Here is a 16,553-nt window from a genome sequence, read left to right on the forward strand (position 1 = left end):
CACAGGACATGTTCCCCAATCCAAGCAATGTCCTTGTAAATCTCCTCTGCACTCTCTCTATAGTATCCACATCCTTCCTGGGGTGAGGTGACCAGACTGAACACAGTACTCCAAGTACAGTGATCTGATAGGAGCCATGACACTTAATAAGCTATTTAAGAGAAAGGTTTGCTTTATTTGTCATATGTACATTGAAACATACAGTGAAGTACGCCATTTGCACCAACGACCAACGCATTCTGAGAATTGTACTGGGAACAGCCCACAACTGTCGTCATGCTTCTGGCACCAACATAGCATGCCCACAAATTACTAACCCGAACCCGTATATTTCGGGAATGTTGGAGAAAACTGGAGCACCCTTAGGATACCTACAAGGTCACGGGGAGATCTAATAAACTCCATAAATACAACTGCAGGAATTAACCTCCGATCATGATCGCTGGCACTGAAAAATGTTATGCTATAAAGTGCTAGTATGCTGATTGACTGTTGAGATTTGCTGCATGTGTTACACGGGGGCGATGGAGGAGAACCCAAGTGCAGGACACTGGCATGTCCACTCAGTTGGGGAGGCTGGCTTAGACCTGAATGTAGAGCAGGAAACCAGAGGGATCTTGACAAGGAGACAGGATTCACAGGGACTCTCTAGAAACTAGAGCAGAACTTAGAACTACTGGTTCTAATCAGAACAGGGAATGAAGTATCACACGAGAATTAACTAATGAACTGGCAACCTGTGATAGAGTCACCATCGTATTTATTTCCCAGTCTCTGATGAAAGCCAGATGTATGGTAATTGGGTAACTTACAGCAATTGACTGGGCATAATCAGTGAGAAAGTAGTGTTAAAGGGGAACGGCCAGCCGGAACCATGTCAGTACGTTCTGCAGTCCCCTCTTTCCCTAATTCAATATCTGATTCCTAACCTGACAAATTGTTTAAGTTTAAAGACTATTTGAAGTTTTAATTTCCCATTTCAAAGTAGGCTAAAAATCTTTTCCTTCTTTGGTATCATTAGTATAGATCCTAATATCAGCAATCAGCTGGTCAAGTTCCTTATACATTTGACCATCGTGGTTCCTATATGACTGTTATAGCAACAAAAAAGATCAAACATGAAGATTTAAAATAATTTTTAATTCAGTTAAAATCAGTTTTAAAATTACATAATTATCTACTCATCTCTTAAAATATGTGAGTGAAAAGAGATTAAAGTCAACTATATCTTGTTTTTCACCAAATTATTCTGAAAATTGCCTTGATCTGACACTTAATATATCATTAAATTAATAAGAATGTTCATAAAACATTGTTTTAACATTGAAGTTGTTGATATGTAAATTAGAAATAAATGGAAGGCGGATTCCATACTTGAGTTTTTATGCTTGTTCACTTGTGAGTTGCTTTCTATTCAAGAGCATGTAGAGTTCAGAGGCTAGCAGTCTGCCCTGTCCCTCACCAATCCCTCATCACTCCCCCACATAGTTAAATAATGGAAGATTGAACAGTGTTGGTAACTAGACAGACCTTGGTGTCCTTATACACAAATTACAAAGCATTAACATTCAGTTAAAGCAAGCAGTCAGGAAGGCAAACTGTGTGTTGGTCTTTATTCAAATGGATTGGATGACAAAAGTAAAGACACTTTGCTAGAATAATCTTAAGCTATCATCTATATTTGTGATGGGAAAAATACACTGGCATTGGGTAATGTGCAGTGAAGGATTCAAGGGACATAGGGTTGAAACAGGAAAGAGTCTGATAGGTCAGCTTCTACTTCTAAGTTTTATTCTTTATATTATGTATAATGTGTATGTGTTTAACAAACCCTCTCCAATAGCATCAACATTTAAATTCTTTAGGAAAACCCCTCGGTGGAGGGTGCTGATGCTTTCTTTTACTGGTGGGGTGGTGGTGGGGGGTCGTTACCTTGCTGTTGCTTGTGTGTGGTTGGGGAGAGCTGATGGGGGGGCTTTGGGGTTCTAATGTTTTAACTGACATTCATTCTTTGGGGCACCACTCTGTTTTCGTGGATGTTTGCAAAGAAAAAATGATGCGTATTGTATACACTTCTCTGATGTTAAATGTACCTTTTGAAACCTTTGAATTTGACATTCATTTTTATTGTGCTTCATGATTTTAATATTATATTACATCATAATTTATTTCTGTGCAGCATATTTCTGCTAGGAACAAGCAGTTACACTTTGGAAAGCTTCATCACAGTTTGTATCACAAACAAGTTCAGCATCTTTAGTGGAAATGAAAGTAGTGGAAATGTGAAATAAAAACCAAAACTGCTAGTAACCCCTAGCATGTTGAGCAGCATTTTCAGAAAGAGAAATTGAGTTAACAATTCAGGTTGGAAATCCTTTGTCAGAACTGTGGAAGAGAAGAAGCATAATTGGGGGAGAAGATCAAAGTTCAAAGTAAGATTTTTGATCAGAGTACATACATCACCACAGACAATCCTCAGATTCTTTTTCCTGTAGGCATACTTTGCGAATCAGTAGAACAGTAACTATAAACAGAATCAATGAATAACGAATTGTGCAAATGCAAATATAAATTAACAGCAATAAATTACAAGAACATGAAATAACAAGATAAAGAGTCCTGAATGTGAGATCATCATTCGTGGGAACATCTCAATAGATGAGTGTAGTTATCCACTTTTGTTCAATGGTTGAGGAGTAGTAACTGTTTTTGAACCTGGTGGTGTGAGTCCAGAGGCACTTGTACCTTCTACCTGATGGCAGTAGCGAAAAAAGAACATGTCCTGGGTAGTGAGGATTTTTGATGATGGATGCTGCTTTTCTATGGTACAGTTTCATGCAGATGGACTCTATAGTTGGGAGAGACTTACTCATGATTTACTGGCTGAATCCACTGCTTTTTGTAGGATTTTCCACTCAAAGGCATTGGTGTTCCTATACCAGGTTGTAGTGCAGCCAGCCAATGTACTTTCTACTACACATCTATAAAAGTTTGTCAAGGTTTTTGGTGTCATGCCGAATCTCTGCAGACTCCTAAGGAAGTAGAGGCGCTGTCATACTTTCTTTGTGATTACATTTATATGACGTGTCAAGATGGTGACACCCAGGAATTTAAAGTTACTGACCCTCTCCAACCCGATCATCCGATGAGTACTGGCTCATGGACCTCTGGTTTGCAGCTCCTGAAGTCTACAATCATTTCCTTGGTCATGCTGACATCGAGTGAGAAGTATTACACCACTCAGCCAAATTTTCAATCTCCCTCCTGTATGTTGAATCAAAACCACCTTTGAATCAGCCAACAACAGTGATGTCATCAGCAAACTTGAATATGATATTAGAGCTATACTTAGCCACATAGTCATAGAGGTAAGGCGAGTGGAGCAGGGAGCCGAACACACATCCCTGTGGTGCTCCTGTGAGATTGTGAAGGAGATGTTTTTGCCAATCTGAACCGACTGGGGTCTGCAAGTGAGGAAATTCAGGATCCAATTGAGCACGGGGTTATTGAGGCCTAGGTCTTGGAGTTTATTAATCAGTTTTGAGGTATGAATTGCTGAGCTGTAATTGATAAAGAGCATCCCAATGTTCTAGGGTTGTGTGAAGAGCCAATGAGGTGGCATCTGCTGTGGACCTTTTGCTTTAGCAGGCAAATTGGAGCAGGTCTCAGTCACCACTCAGACAGAAGCTGATACGTTTCAACACCAGCCTCTCAAGCACTTCATTACTGTGGACATAAGTGCTACTGAGCAATAATCATTAAGACATGTTACTATGTTCTTCTTGAGCACTGGTATGATTGAAACCTGCTTGAAGCAGGTGGGTACCACACACTGCAGGAGTGTGAGGCCAAAGATGTCTGTGAACACCCCAGCCAGCTGGTCAGCACAGGCCTTCAGTACTTGGCCAGGAATTCCGTCCAGATCGGGTGTTTTCCTTGGATTCACTCTCTTGAAGGCAGTCCGCATATTGTCTTCAGATACTAAGACCAAAGGATCATTGACCTTGTTGGTCCTTCCACCCCCACCCCCATGTTTTCATGCACCTCCTTACCATGGTGGACCTCCACACCAGGTGGCCAGTGGTCATCCCTCTAGCATTGACAATGGCCGCAGACATGGCTCAGGTGTTCATCAGCACCTGGGTTGCTCGGTTTGGCACGCTATCTGACATTTCCTTTGACTGCTGTCCCCAATTCATGTCAGACTTCCAGGCTGTAATGGCCCAGAAGATCAGGATTAGGCTAACACAGTGCAATGGCCTATGTGAGTGATTTCACCACTCCTTAAAGGCTGCTCTCAGAGTTTCCTTGATGGATGAGTGTTGGCATGATCATCTCTCGGAAGTCCTGTTGGAGCTCAGAACAGCTCCGAAAGAGGATCTGCAGTCATCCGCGGCTGAGCTAGTATAAGGGCAGCCGTTACAAGTGCCAAGTGATTTTAATCCTGATACCACGACTGCCTGGTTGGCCTCTCAACAGCATTCCAACCTCCTCAGTAGATTCATGGCATAGGGCCCTGTTGGGTTCCTTTTGACCTACATTCCGCCTCCTTTATTTTCATCCCCCATGATGCATACCAGCATCCCCTTAAGGCCCCCTTATGATAGCCCATTCCACATTTTGGAAAGGAGGGAAAAGATATCATAGAAAAGAGGGGTAACCCCAAATGTATTTCAGTTTATCACCTTAAACCAGCCCACCAAGATTTGGAGGATTCTGCTACCATGCCCCTGGCATCACGACATGACCGTAAGCATGTCAACACGATTCGGGATGAGCCAGAGGCACCCGCTGTTTCTCCACCCACGGAACATAGGACTGAAGCTGTGTGTCTCACTGAACTCTGAACAGGTCCTCAATGCCACTTTTAGTGAACTCTGGGGCTGGGGGGCCTGTGTAGGGTAAAACAATTGGTGGAAATGTACATAATTCACAACCATCGACATTAAGTTGGTGTTCACTTTAAGAGGTTGCTCTAACATGGTGACATAATTACATGATTTGTGTAAATTTTGTTTACCGCGCTTTGTGATCAGGTTTTGGAGTACAATGAATGAGTTGCTATGGTTTTTCTTAAACATAGAACGCCTCACATCATTTTATTTGTGAAAACCTACAAGGATAGAGAGTAAGAGAGGGTGAGAGAGAGAAAGAGGGAGAAAGGGAGATATATGTATGAAATAAGGACAATTAAAGAAGTTTCAAAATTCAGATCAGTGGGATATCCCCAGCAGTTCAGGCTGTGCTAAGGAAGGGAGAAGTGGTAAGCCAATATTTTTCACAAACTAGAGAAAATCTGAAGATACTGGAAATCCAAGTAACACACACAAAATGCTGGAACTCCGTAGACCAGGCAGCATCTATGGAAAAAAGTACAGTTGATGTTTCAGGCCAAAACCCTTCAAAAGGACTGGAGAGAAAAAAGCTGAGGGGTAGCTTTGAAAGGTGGGGGGAGCGGAGAGAGAAACACCAAGTGACAGGTGAAACCTGAAGGAGGAGGGATGAACTAAAGGGCTGGGAAGTAAATTGGTGAAAGAGACAGAAGGCCATGGAAGAAAGAGAAAGTGGGGTAGGGAGGAGCACCAGAGGGAGGTAATAGGCGGGCTAGGAGATAAGGTGAGAGAGGGAAAATGAGATGGGAATTGGTGAAGGGTGGTGGGGGTGGGAGGCATTATCAGAAGTTTGAGAAATCGATGCTCATGCCATCAGCTCGGAGGCAACCCAAACGGAATATCCTTGGTGTGGCCTCATCATGACAGTAGAGGAGGCCATGGATAGACATATTGGAATGGGAATGGGACGTGGAATTAAAATGTGTGGCCACTGGGAGATCCTGCTTTTTCTGGCGGACCGAGCGTAGGTGTTCAGCGAAGCGGTCTCCCAATCTACATCGGGTCTGGCCAATATACAGGAGGCCACACAGGGAGCACCGAATACAGGAAATGACCCCAGCAGACTCACAGGTGAAGTGTTGCTTCTCCTGGAAGGACTGTTTGGGGCCCTGAATGGTAGTGAGGGAAGAGGTGTAGGGGCAGGTGTTACACTTGTTCCACTTGAAGGATGAGTGCCAGGAGGGAGATCAGTGGGGAGGGATGAATGAACAAAGGAGTCATGTAGGGAGCGATCCCTGCAGAAAGCAGAAAGTAGGGAAGAGGGAAAGATGTGCTTGGTGGTGGGATCCCATTAGAGGTGGTGGAAGTTTCGGCAAATTATATGCTGAACATGGAGGCTGGTTGCGTGTTAGGTGAGAACAAGAGGAACCCTGTCCCTCGTAGGGTGGCAGAAAGATGGGGTAAGAGCAGCCAAGTGTGAAATGGAAGAGATGCAGTTGAGGGCAGTGTGGGAGAAGGGAAGCCCCTTTCTTTGAAAAAGGAAGACAACTCCTTCATTCTTGAATGAAAAGTTGCAACCTGAGAGCAAATGTGGTGGAGTCGGAGGAATTGAGAGAAAGGGAGGGTGTTTTTACAAGTAGCAGGGTGGGATATCAGGATAACTCCTGACCCGGATCTGGGCCGTACTTTCCAAGTATCTGGACCTGACTTGCACTACCTTATTTTCCCTTTTCTATTTTCTAATTATGATTTATAATTTAAATTTTTATTATATTTACTTCGATTTGTACTTCAGGGAGCACTAAGCACAGAATCAAATATCACTGTGATGATTATACGCTCTAGTATCAATTGTTTGGTGACAAAAAAGTAAAGTAAGGTAATCCAGGTAGCTGTGAGAGTCCATGGGTTTGTAATAAATATCAGTGAATAAGCTGTCTCCAGAGACAGAGACAGTGAGGTTTAGGAAGGGGAGGGAGGTGTTGGAAATGGACCAGGTGAATATGAGGGCAAGGTGGAATTTGGAGGCAAAGTGGATGAAGTCAACAAGTTCAGCACGGGTGCAGGAAGCAGCACCAATGCAGTGGTCGATGTAGAGTAAAAGTGTGGGACCGTCACCAGTGTAGGCTTGGAACATAGACTATTCCACGTAGCCAATAAAAAGGCAGCTGTAGCTGGACCCATGGCTACCCCCAAGGAGAATTTATTTAGAATGTCAAGTTCCGCTAGGCGGAGGAAAGTGGTGGTGGAGTGGGACTGGTTGGGTCTGGTGTCCAGAAAAAAACGGAGAGCATTGAGGCCTTTCTGGTTGGGGACAGAGGTATATGGGGACTGGACATCCATAGTAAAAATAAGATGATGGGGGCAAGGGAACTTGAAATCATTGAAAAGATCACGAGCATGTGATGTGTCATGGACATAGGTAGGAAGGAAATGAATTAGGGGGAATCTGTTTTATCCCAGATAAAAAGTGAAGATCTGCTGCTCAAATTTACCTTGGGCCTCGTTTCAGTAGAGCAGGTCAGAGTGGGAGTGAAATGAAGTAAAGTGACTTGCAACAGGAAGTGGTAAAATGAACACAAGTGCTCCTCAAAGCAGTCACCAAATTTGTGTTTGGGTTTCTGATTTTGAGAAGAGTACATTGAGAACAATGAAAGCAAGACAGTATACTTGAAGAAATGTAAGCGAAGAAATAGAAACCGATGCTACCGAGTCTCAAAGCTTTATTAATTTTTCCTCCTGGTGCAATGGTTCTGTTTCATTCTTTCAATTCATCCACCTACATCAACTTTCCACCCAGGTGTCTCTGGGACTTTATTTGTCTTCCTGAACTGCTGCTTCTCCTCTACCATTGCTGTCAGAGCTGTTGACTGTATTTCATCGATTTCCTTAGAGACAATGCTGGAATTGAACTCTGGAACACTCTGGGCTGAAATAGCATTGCACTAACTGCTACGCTACCATGGCTAATGGGATTTTAACAACAGATACACTTTTCTGTCGAAGCATTGCTGCTATTCTTGCCCTCAGTGCTGGCAGATGGGAAAACAGTTCCAGTCTTCGTGTGTTCAGTGTTCACATTGTGGGCTCCCATACGATACTCAGATTGGGGGCAGCTTTGCAGAGAACTTGCTCTTAGCCTGAGTCTGAGCTTCTTGTTGTCTGCCACCTCTTCACCCCATCCCCATTCTGAACTATCTGACTGTGACTTCCTCCACTCTCATAAGTCTGAGAAATAGCACTTCATCTTTTGTGGGTATGTTCTATTTTCTCAGGTTCCACAGCTTTAGATAACTTACTTCCTTTATGCGCATCAAAATAGAACAGACAACAGCACAGACCCTTCCCCCCACACTGTTTTTCTAATATTTTAACCTACTCCCAAATTAATTTAACCTTTCCCTCCCACGTTGCCCTGCATTGCTCTTTCATCCATGTGCCTATCTCGGAGTCTGTAAGTGTCCAGAATGTATCTGCCTCCACCACCACTGCTGGCAGTGGGTTCCATGCACTTTACCAATCTGTGTAAAAATTCATCCCCCCTTAAACTTTCCTCCAATCACCTTAAAAGTATGTTCTCATGTATTAGCCATTGCTACCCTGGGAGAAAGGCAGTGGCTGTCCATCCTGTCTACAGCTCTTCTCATCTCATACACCTCTATCAAGTTGCATTTCGTCCTCCTTGGCTCCAATGAGAAAAGCCCTAGCTCAGTTAACCATTCCTCATAAGTCCTGCTTCCTAATACAGACATCATCCAGACAAATACGGAAAAAATCTCCTTTGCTCCCTATCCAAAGCTTATACAATACATCCTTCCTATCATGAGACAACCAGGACTGAACACAATACTCCACAAGCGATCTAACCAGAGTTTTATAGAGTTGCAATAGTATCCCGCAGTTCTTAAACTAGATCTCCCAATTAGTGATGGCCTATCTTAACAACCCTATCAAAATCTTGCGGTAACTTTAAAGTTTCTAAGGGTAAGAACCCCAAGATCCCTCTGTTCCTCTGCACAGCTAAGAATCCTACCATTACCTCTGCTTCCTGTTACAACATGTACCCATTCATGTGACTTCCAAGGCTTAGACGCTGTAACTCCTCTGATTATGGACAGCTCTCACAGCCCCTTTAAAGATTCAGGACAGTCCTGCTAATTGACAATCATGTTTTGGGTGCTTGAGGAGAATTTGAACTGAAGTTCAAGGTTTAGTTGTAAGCCTTCTCGTGGTTTTGTCTCATGTTTGTTTTGTGCTCAGATTCTCGATCCAGTTCGAAACCGAGTCTTGCTCCTTGCCGTGCATTTGGGTCCAAGCCGACCTCATCAAGGTCTGTCATCACACCTTCAGGTTCGGCCTTCCCAACGGTACACTTCACGTTGTCCAGTCACAGGAGCATTGTAAGTAAAGGGTCCAAGGCATTTTTGAGGATGCCAACCACCCATTCCACAAACTCTTTGAGCCACTACCATCAGCAAGGAGAGCAGAAGCATCAGGACCAGGGCTACCAGACTGGCTAACAGCTGCAAAACTACTGAATAACCTGCCACTACCGAGGTCTCGTCACCAGGGAGCAAATTGTTTACAGTTTCCCTGTGCTGCACACTGCATCCATCTTGAATGATATTTTATTAACTTATTTGTGGTAATATTTTGTTTTATATGCTGTGTGTGATATATGTTTCGTGGGTGCACCATGATCCAGAGGAACATTATTTTGATGGTTGCATATATGTATGGTCAGATGACAATAAACTTTAAACTGAAATCCATCTGCCACTTTCTCAGCCCAGCTCTACATTCTTTCAATGTCCTGTTGTAACCTACTACTATCTTCAGTACTATCCACACCACCAGCCTCCATGTCATCTGCAGACTTATTAATCTACCCTTTCAATTCTTCATCTATAAAATCACAAAGAGCAGGGGTCCCAAAAAAAAGTACATGTAATTTTCTTCAAATCATCTAAACTGTGGCACTGATTGCACTTCTTTATTTAAAATATACAGTAGCTAGTGAAACTGGTTTATAATCTTCAAATACTGTAGACTTCAATGGATAATAGAATCAATTTACTTTCTACTTAAAAATCACAAATACTGTGTCCAAAGGTATGTTTTATTAAGATTTTATTTTGTCTATCATCCTATGAAAGGCAGGATTGTTTGCAAGAAAAAAATTAAATTAAATTGATGACATTCAATGTCGTGTTGTGTTTGTAATTTCAAGTTAAGTTTGTCAATCTTGTAATTTTAAATTACAACTTTTCTTGGAAGTTGTAGTTTTGTTGTGCTCCTGAGAGAAACGTACAGCCTTAAGCAACAGGTTTGCACAGTCTTTAATAAAGAACGCTGTAGTGCAGTAGAGAAATTCATTCTAAAATGTTTGCTGAAGTCTGGTCAAATTTATAGTCTAATAACTAGGATAAGGAGAGATTTTACTTCTACATTGAGACTATTCAATAAAAGAAATAGTACTTTTAACTGTGCATGAGAAACACAGAACAAATTAATCATTTTTTTTATGTCAGTGCAGACAGCAGCCCTATATGGCCTCTTTGTTTCAAGAGGTAGCAAATTACTTCATGATTGGTTGTTCTGATTTTTTTTTTACCTCTGGAGTAAATACTAGCCAGGACACTTGAAGATTTTTCAAATGGAGCATTTCACTTGTTCACCTTTCCGGAAGAGACGGTTGGAACTTGGATTAATATGCTCTTTGCAATTTCGTATCTTCAATTTCAATGTTCTTTGTCTTGCATTGAAGTGCTGTTGATGTTGATTATACAAGTTGGGCATGAGTCCCCAAATCCCAAAGACTTTCTACAGGGCACACTTGACAGCATCCTAACCAGCTGCGTCATTGCCTGGTATGGGAACTATACTTCCCTCAATTGCAAGATTCTGCAGAGAGTGGTACGGACAGCCCAGCACATCTGTAGATATGAACTTCCCACTATTCAGGACACTTACAGAGAAAGGTGTGTAAAAAGGGCCTGAAGGATCAGTGGGGACCCAAGTCACCCCAACCACAAACTGTTCCAGCTGCTACCATCTGGAAAACGGTACCGCAGCATTAAAGCCAGGACCAATAGACTCCAGGACAGCTTCATCCGCCAGGCCATCAGACTGATTAGTTCACACTGATACAATTGCATTTCTATGCTATATTGACTGTCCTGTCGTACATACTATTTATTACAAATTACTATAAATTGCACACTGGACATTCAGGCGGAGACATAACATAAAGATTTTTACTCCACGTTTATCTGAAGGATGTAAGTAATGAAGTCAATTCAACTCAATTCAAATTATTTGATAGTTTGAACCCCACACCACTATACTCAGCAAGTCAGAGTGTCGCTTACTGAACCATGTTGATGGATAACTGGTTGCCAGAGATAGGCCATTCAGAAAACAATCAGAGATTATAACGGAAAGATGATTGAAATGGTCTTCTGGCCTAAAGGTTACACATCTCACATTCTAGGATTGAATTAAGTCAAAGTAGAGTGGGGAAGATTGATTAGTACATTATTTTGACAAAATATTAATATTTTAAAATTATCTATTAAATGTTTTACAGGTAAAGCAGGCAGGTGAATGTCATGTAAACCTTTTAAATATGCAACTACTAATAGGTGCAGCAATAATTTCTGGATTTTTGCAAACATGCATTGATAACTTAGCCATCAGAGTCTTCAAACTGTTGTTTTGAGTGCACTGCAGCACCTTGATACAATGCTAAACTCGAAATGCAAAAGCTCTGGAAGTTATTTTCTAAATCTTATGGTTCTGAACAATAAGAAAATAGATTCCTAATTGTGAAATAATTTGCTATGTTGTTGTGTCTTTGTTTACCTTAATTTCTTATTTAAATGACTAATAAAGTTAAATGAATTTGCTGTATTAATGAGAACTACTGACCAATAGCCTCTACTTCTGTTCAGTCAAAAATTGCAAGTTATGAGCAGATAAGCATTTCTTATCAGGATCAGCTGACAATGCAACTCTAGTGCCTTCCTGCATCATACAAAGAGAAACCTGCGCACATGATTGTCAGGGGTTGATGCCTTACTAATAATTTTGTAGAGATTCCATTTAAATTCATCTGTAATCTCTTGTGGAATCATACCAAGAAAAATATTTAGATTCTCTTTCAAAGATCCACAAGTCTTCTCTGATCTGATGTTCTTCAGTGGAAGTTGCATTTCTTTTTTTTTCCTAATGCCAGTCTGTACTAGTCTCCAAGCTAAAACCCAGGGTTGTCCAAGAAATCTTAACAAAAACTATTCCCATCCCTGTCCTATATTCATTGCATTGCTGTTGGTGGGTAGTCTGGTTCTCACAATACTTAATGGAATGATGAGTGAAAAAGGATCTTGTAAAACGTGCAGTCACTTCTCTGGGCTTTTTAACTGAAAACCGCAGCAGTTCCCTGGAATAACCAACATTTTGGCTCCATTATATTTGAGAGTTTTATTGTAGAATTCATTTACTTGTAGAAGACAAAAAGAAAAGTAAGAAATCAATTTGTGTTAGTTAAGTAATTACCTGAACACACATGAGTATTTGTTGAATTGCAATGCATATTCAATGTTCCTTACAAAGCAGCTATATGAATAGTTTTGCCAGGATGGCTAAACAGAATCTAAAACAGAAGTTTAGTTTTACTTCCTGCTCTAATCAACTCAAATCTTCAAATTTAAGTTATTCCACTGTAACATTTATATTCAAGAAGTAAATTATATTTAAAATTTACAGGACGCCAGTTAATTTTGACACTATTATCCGATGTCAAAATTATCATCATAACAACAGATACACTAATTGAAGTTACAAGTTGTACAAATGTTACTTTTGTGATGTTTTTCAGTGTTTAGTACCTTAGAAAAATAGCTTATGATACTACATGGGAGCTTTTTTCAGAAGCTGCTTTATTACAAGTGTCAAATAGAACCATGCCCCACTCCGTAAGATGACCACGAAGTTTCCCGTGTTCCTCTATTTTGTACAAATCTACAGCATTGATCTCTGTCCTTTTACACCAGCTGAAATTACAATAAAAGAAAGATAAACAAATAACAGCAACATGATAGTTTTAGAGCAATGATATACTATCTCGGCCAGTGAAATAAATCGATAGCAAGAAGCTTTAAAAACATCAATCCAGCTTTGTATTAATCTGGATTTTCAGACAATTCTAGAGCTAGCTATCAAAATTAAAATAAATATTTTTTAAATAGCATTATTTATCATCCATTAAAATGCTGAATGTTTTGAAAATATCTACTACATTTGGAATGATTTTGATTTCAGGAACATTTATTCTTGTTATAATTTACCTCAGACTTTACCCAACATCCCCACCACCACTTCTAAGTTATATGTTTATCTCCTATTCTTCACACCATTTTCTCCACATTTGCAAAGATGTTGCTGCCTCTGTCTTGTTGCTCCCTATACAGTCTTCTTATCCTCTGTCCTCTCATTGATAATTAATGATCCTTTCTCCATCAACCTTCCTTATCATATTACCTTTATTATTAGCTTTGCCTCCCTCTCACATTTGTCCCCCCCCCAATGTTCCTCTTCCACATTCACTCCTATTTTTTCTTTGTTGTCCCACAACCCATCCTGTCAGTATCACCCCAGCCCCCCACCAGTAGGCACATTTAATTACAGCCATGACATGATTTAGCTTGTTTTTTCACTTCTCCTGCAGGATTGGTGCACCACTAATCCTTTCAGAAAAGTTCATTCTGTGTCTTAGCTTGAAACGAAGACATTATGTCTAATCAAATAACTAGATTTTCTCATCAGTATACATTGTTTATGTCACAGTTGTTGTGGATTCCATATCAACCTAGAAACCTTTGGGGAGGAGGAAAACAAATCTTATTTTTTTTAATTGTGAAGGAATCTTTGCTCCAGTTTGGAATTTTGGCAGTTTTATAATGTAGACTGTTACGACACTGACACTGCAAGGAAATGCTATAATATATTAAAGAATGAATCACAACGTGCGATAAAGTAACTTAAAAGCTAAGTTATTTGCTTCCCACAAGGAAAGTATTAAGGAAATGGTCATTTAGAAGGAAGTAATTTTACCTACATTTGCTACTTAGATTATAATGGCCCAGAAACATAAAAATCTCACCTTGATATCATCTATTTGCTGAAATTGTTTATAGTCTCATCAATTTCATTGGACTCATTTTGAAGATAACCCTGCACTGATGATTCTTGACCTCCTAAAATACAGATTAAGTGTAAGTACTGCACAATATATTTGCAATTGGAAGTAAAAACTGTGAGCTTTAAATTAAGCAGGACAGACCAGCTTCTGTGTAAAGACTTCGCATAGAAACCAAAGTGATGCTTTCCTTTTCTCCATTAGCATGAGAGCTGAGGGAAAAACACAGATGTTGAAAATGTTTAAATATTATTAGGCTCCATGTCAGTTATCAGTCTTTAATCTTCAGTGAGTACTTAATTATGAGATTTAATTAGCCGACTATATTTACTTACCTTTCTGATGGTCCCTCACTTCGTGCCTTACTTGTATCTATTAAGATATTAAACAATAAAATGAAACATTATCCAAGAATAAAAAAAAATACGCTCAGACAATAAAACAGTTTTCTCAATGGAAACTTATTATATATTTAATATATATATATTTCTTTCTGGAAATTGCAGGAGGTGAAGTGATTGTTTCCAATGATGACATGTACTGCTTTCTCAATGATATGTTTTTGATTAACGTTAAATGGCATTAGTAAAAACATATATTTCAAATACCTTGTGGTGTTTCCTGGCAGCCACAATGTTTAAACCTCAGGGTGATGACACTGACGAGTATCACCACAACTATCACAAGGATTATGATCAGGATGATCACAGCTGAAAACACAAGTAAATTTCATGTTACTACTTCTGCAACAGGACGCCTTTACGTCTCAGAGTGAGTTATTGATGGTGCATCAATTTTATTGACTGGAAGAAGGAACCAGCAGTGAGTGACCACCATACTACATCCTGGAGACTGAGAGGCCGGGCTCAGGCCTTGATTGCCTTTATACAGGGGTCTGTGGGAGGAGCCACAGGAGCAGTCAGCAAGGGTGTGTCCAGACAGGCACACGTAGTTCACCACAAATACCTTGTGGTGTGTCCTGGCAGCCACAATGTTTAAATCTCAGGGTGATGACACTGATGAGTATCACCACAACTATCACAAGGATTATGATCAGGATGATCACAGCTGAAAGCACAAGTAAAGTTCATGTTACTACTTCTGCAACAGGAAAGTCACGAGTCTTTAAAGGTATTTTTCAATACAACAGACAAGCCTAAGTGCTAGGTATGTCAATACAACAAAAAGTGTAAAAACTAGGTATTTTAAAATAAAAGATACAAAAAAAATAAGTCTGGCTCTGTGACTCAGAAGGGAAAGGGGGAAAGAGCAGTAGTGATAGGGGTTCATTGTTTAGGGGAATAGACAGGAGTTCTGTTCAGGATGTAGTAGTAACCTGGATTCAACATTGGCTTAGTATGAGAAACCAAAGAGTGGTGGTAGATGGTTACCTCTCCGACTGAAGGCCTGTGACTAGTCAATACCTGATTGTTCTTGGAATTGTTTATCTCTTGCAAAGGAACAGTGCCATCCAGTTCCTTTTTCATCTTCTGAACCTAGTAGTGTAGGACCTATGGCATCTGTACCTCTTACCTAATCGTAGTAGCAAGAAGAGATTGGTCTGGATGGTGGAGATCTTTGATCATGGATGCTGCCTTCTTGTGGCAGCGTTCCTTGTGAATGTACTCAGTAGGAGGGGAAGAACTGTAAATTTCTTTTATATTTTTGCTACTACTCATCTGCCTGCAATGGAATCAATTACTAATAAAAGTTGAGTGGAGTCACAAGATCATAGCTGTAAATTTTGTTGCTCTCCATCTCTTTGACCATGTGCTCCACCCTCTCTGTTTTCCTTTATACCAGTGGCCCCATTACCCTTCCACTATCCCCACCCCCCTCCCCACCTTCACAATTTGCCCATCATCTTCACTTTCCTTCTCTTCTTTACACCAAGATCTACACTCCTCTCCTGTCAGATTCCTTCCTCTGCAGGCCTTAGCCTTCCCCACCTACCACCTCCTAGCTTCTGACATTAATCCCTTTTATCTCTCTTAACTCTATTCATTTATTTCCTTACAGCTTGTGCTCCTGCCCCTACCCCAACTCTTTTATTCTGGCTTCTGTCTCCTTCCTTTCCTGTTCCGATGTAGGGTTTAGATCTAAAATGTCAGCTAGTCATTTTCCTCCACAAGTGCTGCCAAACCTGCTGAGTCCCTCTGGCATTTGCATGTCTTCATCTTAGAAACAGACTGGCCCACCCATAGGTTCCTCTTGTTCATTCACTGTTAAAACCAGAAGCAGGCAAATAGAAATGCATTAGGCTCTTGTGTTATAACTTTTGCAATTAACTTCCGCTGTAACTTCTAAAAATGGATGGGTTTGGGTCAGTGTTCATGCCATTGTGAGCTGTGATGCCTGCATTTCACCCATTGAGATTTAATATGAGATGTAAGGCCTTGCCTAGACGATAGCAAAGAGAACAGGCAATATTAATATCCAATAACATTTTCACACTTTTCTTTTATATCTTTGCTACTACTCATCTGCCTGCTATGGAATCAATTGCTAATGAGAGCTGAACG

At 40.6% G+C, this 16,553-nt stretch overlaps 1 protein-coding gene across 6 annotated transcripts in view; it reads right to left on the minus strand.

The window, feature by feature from the left end:
• Nucleotides 1–12,250: 12,250 nt before the first annotated feature.
• The window catches only part of LOC132405456 (endothelial cell-specific chemotaxis regulator-like), a 48,542-nt gene continuing 44,239 nt past the window's right edge, over nucleotides 12,251–16,553 (minus strand). For 2 of the 6 annotated variants that reach the window (XM_059990278.1, XM_059990279.1), the window contains 5 exons: nucleotides 14,640–14,741; nucleotides 14,367–14,403; nucleotides 14,176–14,243; nucleotides 13,996–14,089; nucleotides 12,277–12,886 (listed from right to left, as the gene is read on the minus strand). In XM_059990278.1, the coding sequence (XP_059846261.1) occupies nucleotides 14,007–14,089; nucleotides 14,176–14,243; nucleotides 14,367–14,403; nucleotides 14,640–14,741 (290 nt within the window). In that variant the 3' untranslated portion in view covers nucleotides 12,277–12,886; nucleotides 13,996–14,006. Of the gene's footprint in view, nucleotides 12,887–13,995; nucleotides 14,090–14,175; nucleotides 14,244–14,366; nucleotides 14,404–14,639; nucleotides 15,100–16,553 lie in introns of those variants that run through there. The other 4 variants (XR_009515876.1, XR_009515874.1, XM_059990280.1 and 1 more) reach the window with 3 other exon arrangements.

This window comes from Hypanus sabinus, chromosome 15, assembly GCF_030144855.1.
Source record: "Hypanus sabinus isolate sHypSab1 chromosome 15, sHypSab1.hap1, whole genome shotgun sequence".
NCBI lineage: Eukaryota > Metazoa > Chordata > Chondrichthyes > Myliobatiformes > Dasyatidae > Hypanus > Hypanus sabinus.